Source organism: Sinocyclocheilus grahami, unplaced genomic scaffold, assembly GCF_001515645.1.
Source record: "Sinocyclocheilus grahami isolate Dianchi unplaced genomic scaffold, SAMN03320097.WGS_v1.1 scaffold209.1, whole genome shotgun sequence".
Classification (NCBI taxonomy): domain Eukaryota; kingdom Metazoa; phylum Chordata; class Actinopteri; order Cypriniformes; family Cyprinidae; genus Sinocyclocheilus; species Sinocyclocheilus grahami.
Genome location: NW_015505388.1, coordinates 989,229 through 1,011,399, shown reverse-complemented (window position 1 = coordinate 1,011,399; position 22,171 = coordinate 989,229). Strand labels below are relative to the sequence as shown.

Genomic DNA, 22,171 nt, shown 5'->3' with positions numbered 1-22,171 from the left:
TCCAAAACTAAAAATGCTTTTTTTGATATTTATGGATTCGATGAAAACATGTTTCTTAAGTGCATTCAAAAGTGCAATTCATACCAATGATTCAGGCTCTGGCTGCCAGATCTGACTCGCATGGAGTTTTCCCATTGCACACAAAATCTGGAAGAAAGAAGCATACAGTATTTAGAGTTTTTCCTTCAAATAACAAATCAGACATAAACTTCAGTTAGCATTTGCATTTAAGACATTTAGCAGACGCTCCTATCTAGAGCAAATGACAAAAAGTGCTTTAGTTTTATATACAAGATCGTTAACAGATGGCAAGCAAGTGTATGTGTTAGTTTAGAAGAGCTTCCTGTACACACTACTGTTCAAATGTCTTGGGTCAGTAAGATTTAAAAAAAAATTATACATAATTTAATGCAATTATCAATACAATTTAATATTAGCAAGGATACATTAAATTGATCAAAAGTGACAGTAAAGACATTTATAGTTCTAAAAAAAAATTTCTAGTTCAAATAAATATTTGTATTTTTTCTTTCTATTCATTAAATATTCCTGAAAAAAATATACACCACATTTTCCACAAAAAATATCCAGCATTTTTCAAAAATAAATCCCCAAAAATATCAATAATATCAAATAAATATATCAAATCAATAAATATAAAAATATCAATAAGCATGAATACATGCACAAAATGAAGTCGATTGTGACGTGGTAAAATAGACTCCCAAAAAAACAAAAGACCAATCAAAATTCAGTTATATTGCAATGACAGATTTTTAAACTTTGAGATGAGAGCTTTTTGTTTCTTGCACTGATATATTTCCTGTTGAAACAGGAAGTTTGGGCAGAACTATGTTTTTTATAAATATCTCAGATCTCAGTAACTATTGGCTAAGAACGCACTTCTCTGCTGGCTCTCTCTCCAGCTTGCACGGCCCCCTCCATGTAACCGCTCCACTCTGTGGCTGTTTCAGTTCCTGCAAAGTACAGCCTGCCCACTGACTCCCTCAGGACCCTGAAACAGAGAAACGGTCACTTCTCATCTCAATTCCTGCTCTAGTTTACCATCAGCAGGCTAGCATAATGCTGAACCATCCGGCAGTGCACTAACCTGCCATACTGTGTCATGATACCAGGGGGGAAGTAGGCAGTGTAGCAGCCACCAGAGTACTCCTCCTCACACCAATTTTTCTCCTCGTAGTGCACAGGCTAAAGAAGATATCACCATAAAAATGAAGCGTGAACATTTCTTAAAAAATTATAAGACTAAAGGATGACTTCTGGTCATGGAGACTCACATGTAATGCTTCTTCTGAGCCGAGCACACGGGCATAAATCTCACAGATCCTTCTCTTTCTGAAATGGTTTACAACATTCTGGTAAGAATAATCATTTCAGCATAAAGTGTGCACAGACGTAGTAGTGACATTTTACCAATATGAAAACTAGAGAAAGAAATATCTACCTCTCCTCTTTCGTCAGGCCTGCTAATTTCCTGGATTTTCGTGCCAGGATGAAACTGTAAAGAGGAGCCAGCTTACTGTCCTGTCACCTCAAACATCTCAATTATTTTGTTTGTAGTTCATGTTCATCCTACGATAGAAAGCTCATTGCTTTATTTACCCCATTATAGCAGGCACAGACCCATCAGGCTTAGTGTCGTCAAGAGTGAGACCAATAGGTGCTTCCTCCTCTTCGATCACCATGCTGCCACAGTATCCTGAAAAAAGAAAACAGCCCAGGTTAGCATAAAGACTGTGTAGCCAGTGTTATTTTAGTATTATTTACAATTTTTAATAATATTTTGAATTAGCTTTTATTTTTATATTTTCAGTTTTCATTTTCATTTAGTTTAGATTTTAATCATTTTATGTGCTTTTTTATATTTAAATATATTTATTTATTTCAGCTTTAGTTTTAGTCATTTTAGTACTTCAACCTATTTTATTTTAGTTGGTTGCCAATGCAACATTTCTAATTTTCATTTAAGTTTAAGTTTTTCATAATATTTCATTTCAGCTTTATTTCAAATAACAAAACCAATTTTTAATTGTTTTAGTTAACAATAACAACACTGCATGCATTCAATGCCACTTCAGTCCCAAGATTCGTTTGTAAAAAGTGGTAGAAAGTGGACAAGAAGTACAGACCTTTCTTCCTCCAGAAGTTCTCTTTGTAGTACACCATGCATTTGATGACTGAGCCCATGGGGACTCTATGAATGAGCTGGTTCCTCAGAGGGGGCAGTTCAGGGTTGAAATGGATCTTCAAGTTCAGCCCTGGTGGTATGGCAAGTATAACATATTTGGCCTACAAGAAAAGAGAAAAAGAAAATTCTTAATTTTTTTTTTTTTACAAATACATCATTTCAGATAGTTAAGTGTTAAAAGGACTGTTGTGTAGGAGGCATGGTCAAACCCCATAAAGCATCAGCACTGTGCCCATTAACAACATTTAAAGCTGCTGTAAGAGATTTTTTTTTGTTTTCAGCAGCCATTACTCCAGTCTTCAGTGTCACATGATCTTTCTAATATGCTGATTTAGTGCTCAAGAAACAATATATACATACTGTATATATATCTATATTGTGTACAATCTCACCTTGTATATCTCCTCATTAACTGTCCTGACCTCCACGAGGTCTCCAGTCTGGTCAATGCTGTAGACAGCTCCGCCCAGCTTCACACGGTCACCCAGCTCTCTCGCCATCGCCTCACTGATTTGATTGGCACCTCCGGCAAACTTGCGCTCCTGTCATATGGGGCAGCAGAAAACAGTTTTCCATACTTTGGTTAGATCTTGTATGTAATAAATATGATCGGTTTACTAGTCATATACATAAACATTCACATTTCAACAAGGATTAAAATTCTTTAATTCACCAATAGGTGTCTCTGTCTCTCAGAGATAGAATTATTATAGAGTTGTATAATACTGCCCACCATGCACAGACCTTATCAGACAAGTTCAGAATATAAAACAGGTTAAAGAACAGAAACAGGCAGATCATGACTGTTTATTGACAATGTCATTCCATAGGGAGTTAAAGATAAAAGAAGTGACATTTTGTTATCAATTTAGCAAACAAAACTGTTATTTGCTTTATTTGTGTATTATCAGAGGACACATTTGCTAGAAGGCTCCTGATATAAATGTGACCCAGATACAGTGGCCACTATTTTGGTATGTTACATAATCAGTTAATTGTCACAGGAATGAATGGGTATGACACAAGGTTGCCTCTCTTGAGAACTATATACTATAATCAACTAATTTAAGGAATAAAAATCAGTTTCATAGATTAATAATCAAATTAAATATATTTTCTTACACCCCTAATAATGATCTTGTTATTGTGTCAAAAACAAAAATAAACCATGAAAAATTGGTTCTGCATTTCAGTTATTGGATATTTAAACAAAAATAATCTGTATTGGATCGGTCATAAAAAGCAGCTTCATAGATTAATAATCAAATTAAATATTCTCCTCTATAAAGAGTATTACAGAGGCTTGACTGAAACATTACTGTGAGTACTTTACACATTATGACTTCATTTGTTTTGAGGTCAATATTGTTTTACCAGTATTCCCACTTTTTGTTACTGGTTGTTTAATATCAGGTTTATCAATATATGGCACCAAGTGATCTTTTTTTAATGCTAATAATAATTGTAATAATAATAATAGTATACTAAAATACTAAATAAATTGTATTATAATGATTAGGGCTGTGTATCGGCAAGAATCTGGCGATACGATACATTTCACGATACAGGGGTTGCGATACGATATGTTGCGATATATTGTGATACTGTAAGCAATACGATATATTGGGATATTTCTTATTTTAGGAATAAGATATAATTTTAATAAAACTGTCATTTAGAACACACCACCATATGCAAACCTTACAGGGATTAACGTTAAGGATTTTTTCTACTGGCCTGGTTGGGCCAGTGGTTCAAATTTTTGCTTGCCCTGCCAACATTTTCACTGGCCCTGCCACAACAAATAAAATAGTTGCTGTTATCATTGTTTTTGATCTGTTACCTTGTATTCTAATAAATAAGCTTATATGACACCAGTATTTTAGATACCAATTTTTATTTCGATACCACAGCAAAAATCACTAGCCAAAAATAAACAAATATAAAGTTTAAACATTATTAAAGACAAGTGACAGCCAGTAAATAAGAACAAATGAACAAATTACAAGTAATAGCACAATTAAATATAGGCCTATAGCACAAAAATAGTAATTAAATGATGCTTTAGGTTTTTATGTTTGTAAATGTTCAGGTACAGAAATAGAAAAATCACATGGAAAATAACATTTGCATATTATTCACTCTGTGTTGCACCTTGATTTTTCATAGCCATTTGAAATCAGAGGCAACCACTGCATTTTAATCATGAATTGAAAAAAAGTGCAATGTTTGATTTATATTAGACTGTATAATTTCAAAATCCGAAGCAAAAACAGAATAACCTGACTTTAGCTTTGTGAAATTATGCTACATTAAACATCTGCATGAAACAGAAACAGCAGGTGGGCTGTATGAACTGAGAATCACTTCCGTCACTTCCTGTTTGTTGCTGCCGTGTGGTTTGAGTTTGAGCTCCGTCAAGTTAATTCTTTGTCGTCTAATTTTTATCTTAAAATCAATTTTATACACCATCCTTTTTCAGTTTTATAACGTGTGAATATATCCCCTATCGTATTCTACAACAAAAACAATCAGAGCGCTTTGTTAGCACTAGTTCTATTTTTGACTTCCGAGTCCGCTATTAGCATATAGCCCGCTAGCATCGCCAGCGTGGTTGCCGCTAATCTCGCTTACACTAATACTCTATTCACACACATTTCCATTGTTTTACTCACTGTTACTTGCTTTAATGGCGGATGTGTGTCGACCTTTGAGTGCAGGAAGCAAAAACAGAATAACCTGACTTTAGCTTTGTGAAATTATGCTACATTAAACATCTGCATGAAACAGAAACAGCAGGTGGGCTGTATGAGACGCAGATTCACTCTCTGACAACAGGCGGCGCTTATGGTACAGCAGATACAGCATTTCCTTGGTTACCGCTGTAAACACTGCAGCGCTGCGCATATTAACACTCATTTAAATGCATCATACAGAGACAAAATGAAAAGAAAACGCCATTTCTGAAAACAGTCAGTTACCCGTTCCCCTCAGAGCATTAATATTAATATAATTAATATAAAATTCAATATTTGAATTTATTAATATATTTATTAATTTATTACATTATCGGAAAATTAATATAAAATTCAATATTTGGATTTTCGTCCTATATTTCGCGCATCTTGAACAGTGATCTTGTTCTGCCGGCTACAGTATTTTCTCCTTTTGTGTCTGTTTTAAATATCTTATATCGTAAGATGTGCTCCCTTTACACAGAGTGCACGCGTGATCGCGAAATCGAAAGTGAAAGTGAACAGCGCGAGCGCGAGCGCTAATTCAAAAGAAAATACTCTCTATTGATAGCGGCTCCCTGATACGCGAAAATTATATGCAATATTAGAATGTTTGCGGGAGCGGGGTGGACTGGACAAACCTTGCAGGAGCGGAACACACACGTTGTCACTGTTTAAGTTCAGAGGTAAGAAGACTGCTATATAGCGGTCGGGATATAAACTCAAAACGAAACAACTGCCATGAATCATGTATACATTTTTTTTTTAAATATCGATATTGCGTTTTTGAGAATCGAGAATTTTGAGAATAATAATCTTGTTATTGTGTCAAAAACCAAAATAAACCATGAAAAATTGGTTCTGCATTTCAGTTGTTGGATATTTAAACAAAAATAATCTGTATTGGATCGGTCATAAAAAAAAAGTATTAGTTGATCTCTTTTATGTTGAGTTATGAGAAACATGAGAAAAAAGCTACAATCTGTCAGATATCAAACCTAGTATGACATGTCTGACATGACTATATTTAAACATGCAGTTTGAATATTTTTTTAAAGTGAACTCTCCCTTTAACCCTATGAAACCCTTCTTCTGTACTCATAACAGCAAAATATTTCTCTTTCTTCCACAGAAAGTAAATTTTTTGCCTTGCAACAAGACCCATTTTGAGAGCTGTGGTTAACTAAATTAGGTTTTTTCTCCATTCTGTCACCGATGGAGTTTTGGTTCCTTGCCGCTGTCGCCTCTGGCTTGCTTAGTTGGGGACACTTCATTTCCAGCGATATCGTTGACATGATTGCAAAGATATTATTTAAACTGAACTGAGCTGGATGTTGACATCACTGAATTCAATGATGAACTTTCTTTAACTGAAAAATGAGTGTTTACTATTGTCATTTTGCATTATTGACACTATTTTCCTAATTAATGCTGTTCAGTTGCTTTGTCACAATCTGTATTGTTAAAAGCGCTATATAAATAAAGGTGACTTGACTTGACTTGACTTGTATGAGACGCAGATTCACTCTCTGACAACAGGCGGCGCTTATGGTACAGCAGATACAGCATTTCCTTGGTTACCGCTGTAAACACTGCAGCGCTGCGCATATTAACACTCATTTAAATGCATCATACAGAGACAAAATGAAAAGAAAACGCCATTTCTGAAAACAGTCAGTTACCCGTTCCCCTCAGAGCATTAATATTAATATAATTAATATAAAATTCAATATTTGAATTTATTAATATATTTATTAATTTATTACATTATTGGAAAATTTATATAAAATTCAATATTTGGATTTTCGTCCTATATTTCGCGCATCTTGAACAGTGATCTTGTTCTGCCGGCTACAGTATTTTCTCCTTTTGTGTCTGTTTTAAATATCTTATATCGTAAGATGCGCTCCCTTTACACAGAGTGCACGTGTGATCGTGAAATCGAAAGTGAAAGTGAACAGCGCGAGCGCTAATTCAAAAGAAAATACTCTCTATTGATAGCGGCTCCCTGATACGCGAAAATTATATGCAATATTAGAATGTTTGCGGGAGCGGGGTGGACTGGACAAACCTTGCAGGAGCGGAACACACACGTTGTCACTGTTTAAGTTCAGAGGTAAGAAGACTGCTATATAGCGGTCGGGATATAAACTCAAAACGAAACAACTGCCATGAATCATGTATACATTTTTTTTTTAAATATCGATATTGCGTTTTTGAGAATCGAGAATTTTGAGAATAATAATCTTGTTATTGTGTCAAAAACCAAAATAAACCATGAAAAATTGGTTCTGCATTTCAGTTGTTGGATATTTAAACAAAAATAATCTGTATTGGATCGGTCATAAAAAAAAAGTATTAGTTGATCTCTTTTATGTTGAGTTATGAGAAACATGAGAAAAAAGCTACAATCTGTCAGATATCAAACCTAGTATGACATGTCTGACATGACTATATTTAAACATGCAGTTTGAATATTTTTTTAAAGTGAACTCTCCCTTTAACCCTATGAAACCCTTCTTCTGTACTCATAACAGCAAAATATTTCTCTTTCTTCCACAGAAAGTAAATTTTTTGCCTTGCAACAAGACCCATTTTGAGAGCTGTGGTTAACTAAATTAGGGGTACAGACTGAACCGTGACCATGACTATTGGACTTGGCAGGAACATTGAATTTAAACAGCTACAGCTTGATTTATATCACTATTTCTAACACCTGCTTTCCTGGACTGCCAATATTTAGAAAAAGGTACTGTTGTGTGAGGACACTAAACCCCCCATCTCTCACTCCCTTGGCCTGCCTTTCTCTCGTTCTCCCACAGATGTTAATTATACTGTAAACACAAGCACTGCTGTGGTGAAAAAGCTAAAGAGACGTGCACAAACAGGAGTTCACATGTTTGGCATATAATTAACTCTGCTCTTCGTCAGAGAAATAACCAACCGAGATAAAGTATACAAACAGGCCTACAGTTTCTATAAGCTAAACTATTGTATAAAGACTTACCTGGCCTCCGTTGCTGGTAGAGAAGATTCTCATAGTGCCTCCACACTGCTTGACGTACCAAAGGAACCACAGAGCAGACACCTCATAGGGCTCAGAGGTCACGTTCACATTGACGAACAGAGTGGCAAAGCGGCGAGCGGCCCTGCAGCAACCCGTGGGCAAAGGGATATGCCATTAACAGCCAATATGCCACAACATTACATCATTTTAATTGGTCCCTTCTCTGTACCTGGTCCAGCAAATCTTGTCAAAGAGTTGCTGCATGGTCATCTTGTCCCACTCTTCAGCATGAGGGGCCCTCCACGGAGCTTCTTTAGGAATCTAAAGTGCATATTTGCAATCATGCAATCAGTCTGTTCATTCACTTGAATTAATTCTCATTCCGGTTCTTTAAAAGCTCCATTAACGATTATTTTTAAGAAGCAAATGTTCTGAACAAAATTATATTGCCAAATTATGCGAGAATTTAAAGGAACAGTTCACCCAAAAATGAAAATTACCCCATGATTTACTCACCCTCAAGCCATCCTAGGTGTATATTACTTTCTTCTTTCAGATGAATAAAATCGATGTTAGCAAGTTATATAGTATTCTTAGCAAAAAATGTTTGCAAGTAGTATTCTTAAATATTCTTTTGTATTTATAGCTGAAATTTTGATGTTTTCTAATATACAGTCAGGGCTTGACATTAACACCCACCAAATGTAACATGGTCACTCCCACTTTGGCGGGTTGAACTTTATATACAGTAACAGAGCTTGACATTATGCTTGTCTGGGACAAATGGATGTTTTTGAAGGGGCAAGTGAAAGAGAATTTTACTTGACTGACTGGACATCTATCTGATTAAAACATCTAATTAGGGAAGCATCGAAATTTCGGCGAGAATGATTCTGATTTTATTACATGTGGTGTAAACAATGATTAATAATGGATAATGTATTAACAGTATAACAAGGTCGCTCCAGTTGAGGCTCACACAGCCTGTCTGTAGACAAAGCGAAACAAATGAACACAACTGAACACAGAAGAAACATACTGTGGTAAATATGTAGTTTTTATAAGTATAGCATACATGACAAGAGCAAGAGAGTGCAGTTTTCCCTGAAAACTACGATTGCAAATTTGATGTTGATTTTATACAAGAGTTCAAACGAATAGTTATTATTTATTGGGGCCGTTGAATGCTTGAATCTGATTGGCTTCTAAGGTGAGCAATTATTTTCAGGGAAACGCATGGCGAATGTAGTTCCGGGCAGGTCTTGACCGCATTACATATCCATATCACTTCGCCAAATGATTTCAGTTATTTCAAAGGTCCATACAGCCTAAAACGGCAAAATAACCACAACCCACAACGACACTGGCCAAGCAAATAAATATAGTAAACAATAGGATAAATATTGAATCTATATATATAAATATAAACAAAAACCGGACGAATGTCTTGAAATATATCATCTGATTGATGTCTTGAGGTGTGGTAACTGTAGTATAAGCTGAATAATTGACTCCGATCTGTTGAATTATTAGAAAATAATGCACACCCGAGGTGGCGATGCGGCCACGACGTGAAGCGGTTTTTGTCCTTAAAAACCGGACGAATGCCTCGCACTTGTGTGTCGTCAATTATTCCTTATGTGACTTACATTTTAGTACAATATTGTCAATGTTGACCTATATCAACTGCACGCAACAACAAATTAAAAAGAACTCGAAAGTCATTTGTTCGGGAAATCGGACTATACTTGTCACGCTGTACGTGTTTGATTCACTACAATGAATCGACTCATTAGAGTCATTCATTTGAGAATCAGATTACACGTGTTGCACTGTATGTGTTTAAGTGTTTTGTGATGTAGATTCAGCAGCAGTGTTGTAGAGGCACTCAAGTACTGCAGGTAAGTCTCAAGTATGCAGTAGAACAGTTCATGGACCTTTTAAAAAACAAATGTAATTGGTTCTGAATAAAAATGGCCTTTACCTCCATCCCCATCTTGTCCATTGTCCTCCAGAGGTTGTTGTAGTCCATGTAGACAAGAGGGTTCCACACTGGAGGGAAAGGCCCTTTGAATGCATGTGATTTGCCCTTGGAAACAAGAAACAGTGTCTGTAAGAAACCTGCTACCTTAGCACCAAATAATGAAAATTGTGATTATTATTTTGTCATTGTTGACGTAATGTCTTTATCATAGCCATCATGACCTCATTATCATTAGAAGTGTAACCAGTCTGGAATGGAAAATGTTTTTTGCTGCCTAAAATATACGTAACTGCATTTCGCCTGGATTGGAATCAAATCAGTTAATGGAGGGCCTCTGTTCACAGCCTTTACAGTTTGCGTTAATACAACCAGATGATCAGAAACAACTCGACCTTATCAAATCTCAGTAAGATTTTATGATTTTCACATAAAAATGTGACAATCTTCTTCATTAAGAGCAGGAGAAAGATATATATGCTCATTTAGAGAGTTGGAGTGGAATATACAATAATGATAAAGCATCTATAAATAGAGATTAATGATAACGCTAATTCAGTAAAAAGAAAATTCATAATCATGGATAATGACAATATTAGTCTTTGGCAAACAGCGGCTATATGACACAAGCTGTTCACACATCGCTTGCTTCCCACAGTAGTGGAAACGCTTAGTCAGTATGATCATTCTCTGCGGCTGGCCAATGGGGTAACTATATGCAGACATTACTTCATACCTGGATTGCTCTGTTGCTGTGGGGCTCTTAAATAAGCACCGTTGGGCTGATTGATTAATGTTTAACTACACATCAAAGATGAAGCACTGCGTTTCAATATGTTGTTCTTCACCATAAAGTCACTCACGATTACTAAACCCATAATGATAATGAAATTGAAATCCATGATAAAGAAGGCTCTAGACTGACAGTTGAAAGCGTGCTAAAGGTTACTGCGGCACTGAATCAGGCAACCTAGTCAAAACTGCTGACAAAATCAAAGACCTGTCACCTAGAAAGATTCTCACGCACCCCTGGGTTTGACGTCCAGCGTTCACTTCCGAGCAATTTGTCATGACATAGTGATTTGTGCATTTTCAGCACACTGTTTTGGAAAACCCTGTCATTTTATTGCTTGCAGAAAACATCTGAGGGGAACCAGAGTGGTTTTTGAGTAGGACTAGAATGCACTTAGTAGGACAGATAAATGATTGAACACCTCAAATATCAAACCACCGCAAAACACTTAACAGCACTGTAGGGACGTCATGCTCCTACTTCTTTGAGCGGGCACTATGGCAGTTCTGACTCACCTGGTGCCCTAAACAAGACAAAACATTACCAAAATCAAAGAAAGAAATCATAACTTAGCAGTCCAGTGGTAGTTTTTATTTAGCATTCCAGGGTTCAAATCTAGCCTATTATATTAATTAAAAAAGGCAACTGAACTTGAAATAATTAAGAACCATGCTTGATTATACATTTACATTTATCTATTTGCCGACACTTTTATCCAAAGCGCCTTACATTGCATTTAAGCAGGGCTCGCAAAATTTTAAAATCCTTGGTAGCCCTTCGGGTAGGCACTCTTCAGATTTTGGTAGCCTGAAATAATTTTGCAGTCGAAATGTCAATCAAAAACATTTTCAAAACACACATATAACAAATATCAAGGAAGGAAATTTATTTCACTATTTACAGGGAAACTGCAGAATTAAAAAAACAGTTTAAGGCTTTTTAATTACCCTTTTTAAGAGCTAAACAATTAAAAAAAATACCATATAAGCAGGGTCGGCAATGTACATGGTAACATATTAAACAGTAAAATGACATAATTTGCCGTTCAGATACAGGTTTTCATTTCATTTCATTTTTAAGAAAAGGGATGAGTCACACGAATACATTATTTTATTAATTTAAAGCATAAATATATATCTTACTGTCTTAATTGTTTAGAGACTTTTAGAAGGCACATTGACTTCTTCCACATTTACAACTGTGTGTTTGCTGCATAAAAACATGGGCCGATTTTCATGTTGATCTAAACAAAAACAGCAGAAGGGCTTACTGAAAATGCTAATTAATTCTTTGCCACAAGGTCGGGCTTTTGAAACGGCAGAAATATAGCTGAATTCATAAACGCTACTTTATCAGGCATTACAGGTAAGATGAAATGAAAATGCCATCTAAACTTTTCTGAAGACAGTCAGTTCCCTTCAGAGATACATTCATATATAAATACCCGTGCCGCGTTTTGAACCCTGTACTTAAGCTAGCCCGTCGGACAGGGCGGTGATGCATTTTGGTTGCCCGACTGGAAGATAGCCTCGGGACGTCGGGTTAGCAATTTTGCGAGCCCTGTTTAAAGTTTCAATTCATACAGTTCATGCATTCCCTGACAATCGAACCCATGACCTCTGCATTAGTGCCATGCTCTATTGTTTGAGCTACAGTAATTATTAAACATATATATTTTTAAAATTTAAAATACACTTCTGATGGGAAACATGCATGACATTTCTTCAGCAATGTCAGTTAAACCCATATATCTTACTAAAATGGTCTCCTTGGCCTTAAGTTGGGTTTTTAAAAAAAGCATATGTATAATGTTCTTTCATAATTTATGATCTAGGTAAGGTAAGTAAGGTAAGGTAATGTAACTTTATTTGTCCCCTTTGGGAAAATGATTTGCAGCATTATCAACAGGCATTTCATCAGACTAACAACAACATAAAAAAACAATAAGAGTCCTCTCACATAATACAATAAACAACAACACTAAAATAAGATGCCAGGCCAGCTGACTTCATGGTTCCTTACTACTATTTAGCAGTCTTATTGCCTTTGAATGTGACTTAGCCATTTGCATTTCTAAGCCAACTAACACTACAGGAAAAAATGTTCAGCTAAATAAGGGACCATGACATTTCCATATCATTTGCGAGCCTGCCAGACCAATGCTGGAGAGGACACTGGATCGCTCAGCATCCAGCAACAGGTCTGTTCCCATGGCGACAGAATTGAGGTGGGGATATGGAGTGCATCTCTTATGATATCCTTTCAGCCAGAGCAAAACCTAAGTCTCTCTGCTATCACTAACCTCATACTACTCTATATCCACACTGCCGCCCACCACTCGGTTACAAGCAATGAAATGAGACCACATCCTGTCCGACGGCAGTTGTATCATCCTCCAAATTAATATTCTGTTTGCCTGTATGTTACAGTATTGACTTTTTACAGAATGAAAATATATTAAACAAGCAGTTATTATAAGCAGCTGTGCACAATGTTTTGCATTTTTTGCACCTATATTGGCAGATACAGATAAGCTTATAATTGTTTTGCTGTTATACCGATAACCAATAAATGACCAATATTAAAATCCTAACACTACTTTGTATAAATAAATAAATAAATAAACTAAAAATCAATCATTTAAAATGCAACCTGAGTTTAAGCATTGCACCATTAAATTTACAATATTAAAAATGCATATTTACTTTGATTTGCTAAAGATTATTAGTGTTTTAAAGATTAAGTGAGTGCTAAATGAATGCAAAATTAATCTAAATATAAATAAGCATGAGCAATTAAATATCCAATATCAGTCGATATAAATCGAATTCAGCCAATACAATATAAAAATGTTTAATATCAATAACCAATACGGTACAGATACGCTTTACACTCCTAGGAAAGAGTAATTATTTCAGCAAGTCTGTTTGGTGATGCTAGTTACATAGATCTTACATCTATTCACATTACCTTGCATAATTTGTCTATAGCACATCTGTTCATACAATATACTGTCTACTTACTAATAGTCTTTTTGTCTATTGTTTTTACATATTTTATTTTTACTCACTCATTTTTATTTTGTTATCTGTGTTTTGTTACTTGTCAACCTGTCTGTGCATTGGAAGCCTCTGTCACCAAGACAAATTCCTTGTATGTGTAAGCACACTTGGCAATAAAGCTCTTTCTGATTCTGATTCTGAAATTGCACACTGTACTTTTAAATTTGGGAACACCAACCTTTAAGCATTAATAGTAAAACTATACACATATTACATATCATTATAATTAATTGCAATAGAAACAATAATAATGTAATTCCAAGTAATTCCACAACATTAATATACAATAAGTATATGTGGTTTATTAGTATTGCTCAGAATTTTGGCACTAATGTAAATGTACAGTTCTACAAACAATGTACAATAGGCTATATTAATTTTTAACAACACTGCCTTTGCACAACTGTTCAATCATAATCATATTAATATGCTAAAGCTGTCTGAAAGAACAGTTGCATGTGAGTTCCTCATGGATCGAGGCAGAGGAAACTGGATCTGGCCTTTAGGATTACAGCTATAGAAAAGCTGATTACACGGGCGCCTTGGCTGCATGCTCACCTTAATTATAAAATGGTCAGCACACTGTAAGGCCCTTATTGGCTAATACTGCCTCAAGGCCAATAAGTGATTGCTGAGTAACAGGTGATACTATAAAAGCGGTTGTAAAACTTTCAACAAAGTGCGCAGAAGCAGATTTAACTGACTGATAATAATAAGTTGTCTGATAATATCGAGGATTAACTCAAAAGGTGAATTATGCCACAGCTGTCATAGTCAACAACAGACCAGATCAATAGAGATGAATTTATTCATTCCTCAATGACAAAGCAACATATTGTTAGTGACCTATGACAATTAAAGTGCAGTCACATTAGCAAAATTTCACGAACAAAAAAGGTTTGTCAATAGTGTAGCAATGTAAACAGCACAGCTCCCACTAAAGTCCCTTTCAAATCAAGCAGCTTTCTGTTGTTCAACACAGTGAATCCCCATGACTAACCTGAAACCTTTGCGAAATCTTTCGCACTGATGCCAAATTACAGATCGCATGGATTCCTATTAAATCCCCCCACACACAATTTTAGCTGGAAAATGTACTCTGGCTTTATTAATTAGTGGGTTGATCACCAGTAAAAATTCTCTCTGATGTGACATTTGCATAGCTCAACATTAAAAATCTGACTTCGTGCCTCTGTGGACTGAAGTGATCTGTTTATGAGAGGGAAACGCCCCTGATCCCAAAGACAGAGCCAGACATCATGGTGTGAGAAAACGTGAGAGAGAGAGAGAGACAGAGAGACAGAGAGAAAGAGAGTGTGTCCCCTCAATCCTGATAGCGATTGTCTTTTGATGAGGAGTGCTGCCATGGTAACCCACAGGGATGCTCCGATCAGAAGATAATGGCACGAGGAGAGAGGAGAACATACACTAACACAAACGCACACATCATTAATCATTAGGACAGACACATTCGCAGTCATTCTATTTAAATCACAACACGTTCCAAAAAGCAGCCTATAGCAAGACAGACCAGAACAGTATTGGTTGAAATGAAGAAGCCAAATGAAAACGTTATGTAGCTCAGCTCTGAGCCTCTCCTTTATTTTCAAGTAGTATCATTGAACCTCTGAACAGCATCTCTCTTACAGATGTCTGAATCCGTGCTGATGCATTCTTCAACAAATAAAACCTTGAAATCAATCAGATATGCCTACATGTGTTCATAGTCTCTTCCTGGCGTCTACCTCTTTCTGCATTAGTGCCTTTGGGTTTATTCTGAAAAAGCCTGTTAAGGAACAGCTGGCTTGACATTGACCTTGACAATGATTGTGCTGTTAAACTGCACAAACCAAGGAATGGGAACCAAGGATTGTTTTTTTTAATGCAGGGGTTGTATTTTTATAGAAATGACTCCAGCAGGAATATGAGGCACTGTACTGTAGCTCAAAAGATCAAAAACATGCTCGCAAACAAACAAAAATGAATAAATAAAGGGAATAAAAACAATAAAGGGTTAGTTGAATAAAATTCTGTCTTCATTCACCCTTATGTTCTTCTGTGGAAGACAGAAAGTGATTTCCTCAAGCATGCACTACTGTTTAAATTTGGGGTCAATAAGAAATTAATACTTTTTATTCAGCAAGGATGCATTAAACTGATATCAAATTCAGCTCACTGACTCGCCATGTTTAATAGACCACTGAAACAACTAGCTATCATATGACTTGCATTATGGAATACAGTGCATGCGTCATCTGGACCACTTTTATGATATTTTATGTTTTTGCTGCTTTTCAAAGCTTAAATACACCAATTATTGTAACTGCATAGAAAAGAACAACCTGCACATTCTGCAAAATGTCTCCTTTTGTGTTCAATGGACAAAAGAAAGTCATAGGTTTGGAATATCAATTTAAATTTTTTGGGTGAACTACGCCTTTAACATGATTCCTGATTTCTAATATTGAGAGGATTTAGGATATTGAGACCGAAAGCAAAGTTTAAAGTTTCAGATCTTATAAATATTCAGAATTAACCAAATATTTACACTTATATGCATTCATTCATCTCACTCACAAAAAACAAACACACAGATTCTGTATTCCTCAAAATGAATAAAAATAATGCAACTCAGAATATGACGCAAACCCGCAATAATTAAATGCTAAACAACACAAATATGCTTTGTGTATTTAATCCCATTCTATTAACCAATGTCTTTGCTTCTGGCCTTCGATGATCCAGTGTAACCGTACTAATAATCAAAAATGACTCTACACAAACATTTGTGTGTCTTTTTTTATTGCTGAAGTGTGTTGAAATGTCTTCTTCTGCATTCTACTGTACGGACGTACATTTACATTTCCTTCAGCCTGAGGCTTATTCATTTCACTTTTGGCGTGAAAAGACTTTTATATTTGCCAAAAATATAAAATAGAACTTTTTTATTTGAAAAACAAGCAAGCAAGCCCTGTCCAGATTTAAAAAGTAACGCAAAAGTAACGTAACGCATTACTTTCCATAAAAAGTAACTAAGTAACGTAATTAGTTACTTTTTTATGGAGTAACGCAATATTGTAATGCATTACTTTTAAAAGTAACTTTCCCCAACACTGCTTATAATGTATAGATGTGATGGTATGGTGTTACACAGTTAACTATTCTGCTGGGGAAAGCGAAGTATTATGGGAAACATGCCAATGGGTCTTTTCCACAGCAACTGAAATCCAGCTCCATCCTGACATAATCTACAATGAACACTCCAATGAATCTCCACCATGACCTTTCCCTTTGTGCACACTTCCTTCTTGAGTATGTGTGAGTTGTCGGTTTGCTGGTCTCCATCTCAAGAACCCTTTTGATTTACCATGATAACTTTAAAACCACCTGCATTTTTCTTATGATATATGACCACAGAAAGCAGTAAAGTCCACAGGATAAAGAGCAGTACTAAAAATCCAGTAATTTATCCCTGTAATAGCAGGGTCAGAGTGGAGAAGACTACAGCAATCTACAGCCAAATCTAATAAGGTCATGCAGTGTGCATGTGCTAAGGGCAGTGATGCGTCTACCCAAATTGGATATGGGGCAGGAGGAGGGGAGGCTGGTTTCTTGAGTTCCGCCCTTCTTACCCACTCCAAGAGTCTGAAACCATATTACAGACTTCCTTCAGGCAGCGATTAGCATCTCCAGGCTTGAGCGCAGCACACTAATGTGAAGTAGGGACTCTATATTCAGCCCTGTTCAGCTGAGTGAACCGGGGCTAGCTCTGACTTCCTGTGCATTAAGACATGAGTGTGCTCAAACAAAGGCTGTATTATTAGCTGAAGCTCTGGCCTGAGGCTGTGAAGAGAGCTGGATTTTGAGACAGGGGAAAAATCTTGCTTGAATTTCACAGATGTTTTGCTTTTGATTCGGTAATAAGTCTAAGCTGCTACATGTGTAGGCCTTCACTGAGGTTTACCTTCACATAGTGAACCAGAGACAACTCCTCGTTGACTTTGTATGTTTTCACGCCGTACTGTTTGGCTATTCTCAGGATGCGGTTTTGAGTGGGCCCAATGTACGCTCCTCCCAGATCCACCCATTTCGTCTCCTTATTCTGAAAGCACACACAATTTGTGTCAGATTCACAATGAAATAGTGACTAAAATTTCTACAAGCCACACTGAGACCAAAAAAGGAAAAACGAGAAGGAAGTGTTAGAATATGCATGCAAAGACAGCAGATTCCCTTCCCTTGTGCAGGCAGCGTCCTACTTGGCAACTTGAAACTCCGTTTTTACTAGGCTAGCAACAATAAAAGGACACTCTAAAATGTGCAGTTTTATCACACAGCACAATGCCACAGATGTCACAAGTTTTGAGGGAGTGTGCAATTGGCATGCTGACTGCAGGAATGTCCACCAGAGCTGTTGCTCGTTAATTGAATGTTCATTTCTCTACCATAAGCCGTCTCCAAAGGCGTTTCAGAGAATTTGGCAGTACATCCAACCGGCCTCACAACCGCAGACCACGTGTAACCACAACAGCCCAGGACCTCCACATCCAGCATCTTCACCTCCAAGATCGTCTGAGACCAGCCACCCGGACAGCTGCTGCAACAATCGGTTTGCATAAGCAAAGAATTTCTGCACAAACTGTCAGAAACCGTCTCAGGGAAGCTCATCTGCATGCTCGTCGTCCTCATCTGGGTCTTGACCTGACTGCAGTTCATCGTCGTAACCGACTTGAGTGGGCAAATGGTCACATTCCATGGTGTCTGGCACTTTGGAGAGGTGTTCTCTTCACGGATGAATCCCGGTTTTCACTGTACAGGGCAGATGGCAGACAGCGTGTATGGCGTCGTGTTGGTGATCGGTTTGCTGATGTCAATGTTGAGGATCGAGGTGGATGGATTGTCTCGGCAAAGGAGAAGTGCTCACTAACACAGACTTAGACAGATTTGTGAACAATATTTGAGAGAAATAGGCTTTTTGTGTTCATGGAAAAAGTCTTAGATCTTTGAGTTCAGCTCATGAAAAATGGGGGCAAAAACAAAAGTGTTGCGTTTATAATTTTGTTCAGTGTATATCCATTTTGCAGTGCAGAAGTAGCACAGACGCTGCATCAAATGGAGTGTATGTGAGTTTATGTTTTGTGAGTGACATAATCAATAACGTCAAGTTGCACATTGTTAAAACAATAATTATGATATTATCGTATCGCACACCCCTGGTTGTGACTATAGTCAAGAGACTCATGTTCCTATCACACATAAAAGCAGACTATGTGTCGTACAATGCAGTAATTTAATTTGCTTCACGTGAGTATCTTACCTGAACAGTGTAGGTTCTTCCACCAACGCGATTTCTGGCTTCCAGGAGCACAGGATTCAGGCCGCTCTCCACCAACTGCTTGGCGGCACTCAGACCTGTGAATTGGGAATGTAAAATGCAGACTGATTTTTAGTAGACATAGAATATGTAAAAATATCTGATAGATTGGACTTTAAGAAAACTTATTTTTATTCAGGAGATGATGAGGAGAGAAAGGGAAATGCATTTGAACTTGTGTCAACAGCATAAAAACAGATCAGTACTTTGGCTAAATGCTAAGACAGAGCTTTAGAGAACATTTGAGATGCCAGTAGCCTGTGGTCTAATCTAAAAAATGTTTTGATAATTTTTTTTTCAAACTGTTCCTGTCCTGATCATATTAAAGGTTGTTCCTGTCTTTATAACTCAGTTCCTAACTGACTGTGTACAGTAGCTACCAATGACAGTGTTGCAATTGGATTTCTATTGTGTGTGTCATCATGACTGACCTGCTAAAAATAACATCTACATATTTCAAACTCTTTTGTGTAAACAAGTTGTGGTGTGGAAATATTTTGTTTGCCATTTACCTCAACTTGTAAAGGGAAGACACAGGGGTCTGTCTTGGTAAAATTAGTGGGATAGTCAAATGGGCATGAGAGTGGCATATTCATATTAGGAACTGAAAATATATTCAAATTAGCCAAAACATCTAATGAACACGAGAGGAGTAGAAGATGTGTAGAACTTTGTGAATGGTGGGCGTTTCCAATTCTGTGGAAATCTGCAGGGCTTAACAAAGGATAAGAGACTCATGTTCCTATCACACATAAAAGCAGACTATGTGTCGTACAATGCAGTAATTTAATTTGCTTCACGTGAGTATCTTACCTGAACAGTGTAGGTTCTTCCACCAACGCGATTTCTGGCTTCCAGGAGCACAGGATTCAGGCCGCTCTCCACCAACTGCTTGGCGGCACTCAGACCTGTGAATTGGGAATGTAAAATGCAGACTGATTTTTAGTAGACATAGAATATGTAAAAATATCTGATAGATTGGACTTTAAGAAAACTTATTTTTATTCAGGAGATGATGAGGAGAGAAAGGGAAATGCATTTGAACTTGTGTCAACAGCATAAAAACAGATCAGTACTTTGGCTAAATGCTAAGACAGAGCTTTAGAGAACATTTGAGATGCCAGTAGCCTGTGGTCTAATCTAAAAAATGTTTTGATAATTTTTTTTTCAAACTGTTCCTGTCCTGATCATATTAAAGGTTGTTCCTGTCTTTATAACTCAGTTCCTAACTGACTGTGTACAGTAGCTACCAATGACAGTGTTGCAATTGGATTTCTATTGTGTGTGTCATCATGACTGACCTGCTAAAAATAACATCTACATATTTCAAACTCTTTTGTGTAAACAAGTTGTGGTGTGGAAATATTTTGTTTGCCATTTACCTCAACTTGTAAAGGGAAGACACAGGGTTAGGGTTAGGTAAAATTAGTGGGATAGTCAAATGGGCATGAGAGTGGCATATTCATATTAGGAACTGAAAATATATTCAAATTAGCCAAAACATCTAATGAACACGAGAGGAGTAGAAGATGTGTAGAACTTTGTGAATGGTGGGCGTTTCCAATTCTGTGGAAATCTGCAGGGCTTAACAAAGGATTTTTTTTTTTAATACAGACCTGGTTTGGCCTGTAGTTCTCACTTGCCCTGCAAACTTTTCCCAGGAACTGCCACAAAAATAATAAACAAAACAAAACAAAACAAAAAAATACAATAACATAAAAAAATTGTGTGTGTATGTACACTTCAAAAGGTCAGGGTTTGTAAGCCTTTTTTAATGTTTTTGAAAGAAGTCTCTTATGCTCACCAAGGCTGCATTTATTTGATCAAAAATACAGGCAACACAGCACTGGGCCAATAATACAATGACATCTGCATCAACCAGCTTGAAAGTCTCACAGAGTCTAGCTTTATTGTTGAAGCCTTTGTGTCATTGGTAAGAGAAAACAAATCTTCACAGTATCTAAGATGTCTCTTGGGGAACACTCTCAGTATAAAACCACCATACCTTTCAATAAATCTTTGCATTTTCCCTGTAATCACTGAGATTCCTGTTTAAACCCCTGACGCTGTGCAGTGATTATGGTGTCAGACCAATAAACCAACAGTTTCCTCCAATGCATTGCTCAAAACTAGAAACAATAAGTGAGAACTAGGCTCCCTGCAAGCAAAAATCAAATACCAATTCACAGGACTTTTCTGACTCTGAACACACACACATAAGCATTTCCTCTCCTTACAGAGGAAGTATAACTTCTCCTGTGAATTTCATAAGATTTAATGACTTTTTACCATGCTGGAAATAAAAACTAGATTTATATAAATGTATATACAGTCGTGGTCAGAATTATTGGCGCCCTTGGTAAATACAGGTGCATCTCAATAAATTAGAATGTCGTGCAAAAGTTAATTTATTTCAGTAATTCAACTCAAATTGTTAAACTCGTGTGTTAAATAATTACATTGCACACAGACTGAAGTAGTTTAAGTCTTTGGTTCTTTTAATTGGGATGATTTTGGCTCACATTTCACAAAAACCCACCAATTCACTATCTCAACAAATTAGAATACTTCATAAGACCAATAAAAAAAACATTTTTAGTGAATTGTTGGCCTTCTGGAAAGTATGTTCATTTACTGTACATGTACTCAATACTTGGTTGGGCCTCCTTTTGCATGAATTACTGCATCAGTGCGGCGTGGCATGGAGACAATCAGCCTGTGGCACTGCTGAGGTGGTATGGAAGCCCAGGTTGCTTTGATAGCGGCCTTCAGGTCATCTGCATTGTTGGGTCTGGTGTCTCTCATCTTCCTCTTGACAATACCCCATAGATTCTCTATGGGGTTCAGGTCAGGCGAGTTTGCAGGCCAGTCAAGCACAGTAACACCACGGTCATTGAACCAGCTTTTGGAGCTTTTGGCAGTGTGGGCAGGTGCCAAATCCTGCTGAAAAATGAAATCAGCATCTTCAAAAACTGGTCAGCAGAAGGAAGCATGAAGTGCTCCAAAATGT

General features: G+C 36.8%; 1 protein-coding gene across 1 annotated transcript in view; it reads right to left on the bottom strand.

The window, feature by feature from the left end:
• LOC107595828 (amine oxidase [flavin-containing]-like) overlaps positions 1-22,171 on the bottom strand; it is a 60,818-nt gene that overhangs the window by 1,113 nt on the left and 37,534 nt on the right. The window contains exons 2-14 of the mRNA XM_016286392.1: positions 19,975-20,069; positions 17,752-17,889; positions 9,936-10,040; positions 8,181-8,272; positions 7,952-8,093; positions 2,602-2,751; positions 2,151-2,310; positions 1,624-1,720; positions 1,466-1,519; positions 1,299-1,356; positions 1,112-1,209; positions 904-1,015; positions 85-147 (exon numbers count right to left, since the gene is read on the bottom strand). Of these exons, the coding sequence (XP_016141878.1) occupies positions 85-147; positions 904-1,015; positions 1,112-1,209; positions 1,299-1,356; positions 1,466-1,519; positions 1,624-1,720; positions 2,151-2,310; positions 2,602-2,751; positions 7,952-8,093; positions 8,181-8,272; positions 9,936-10,040; positions 17,752-17,889; positions 19,975-20,069 (1,364 nt within the window). The remainder of the gene's footprint in view (positions 1-84; positions 148-903; positions 1,016-1,111; positions 1,210-1,298; positions 1,357-1,465; positions 1,520-1,623; positions 1,721-2,150; positions 2,311-2,601; positions 2,752-7,951; positions 8,094-8,180; positions 8,273-9,935; positions 10,041-17,751; positions 17,890-19,974; positions 20,070-22,171) is intronic.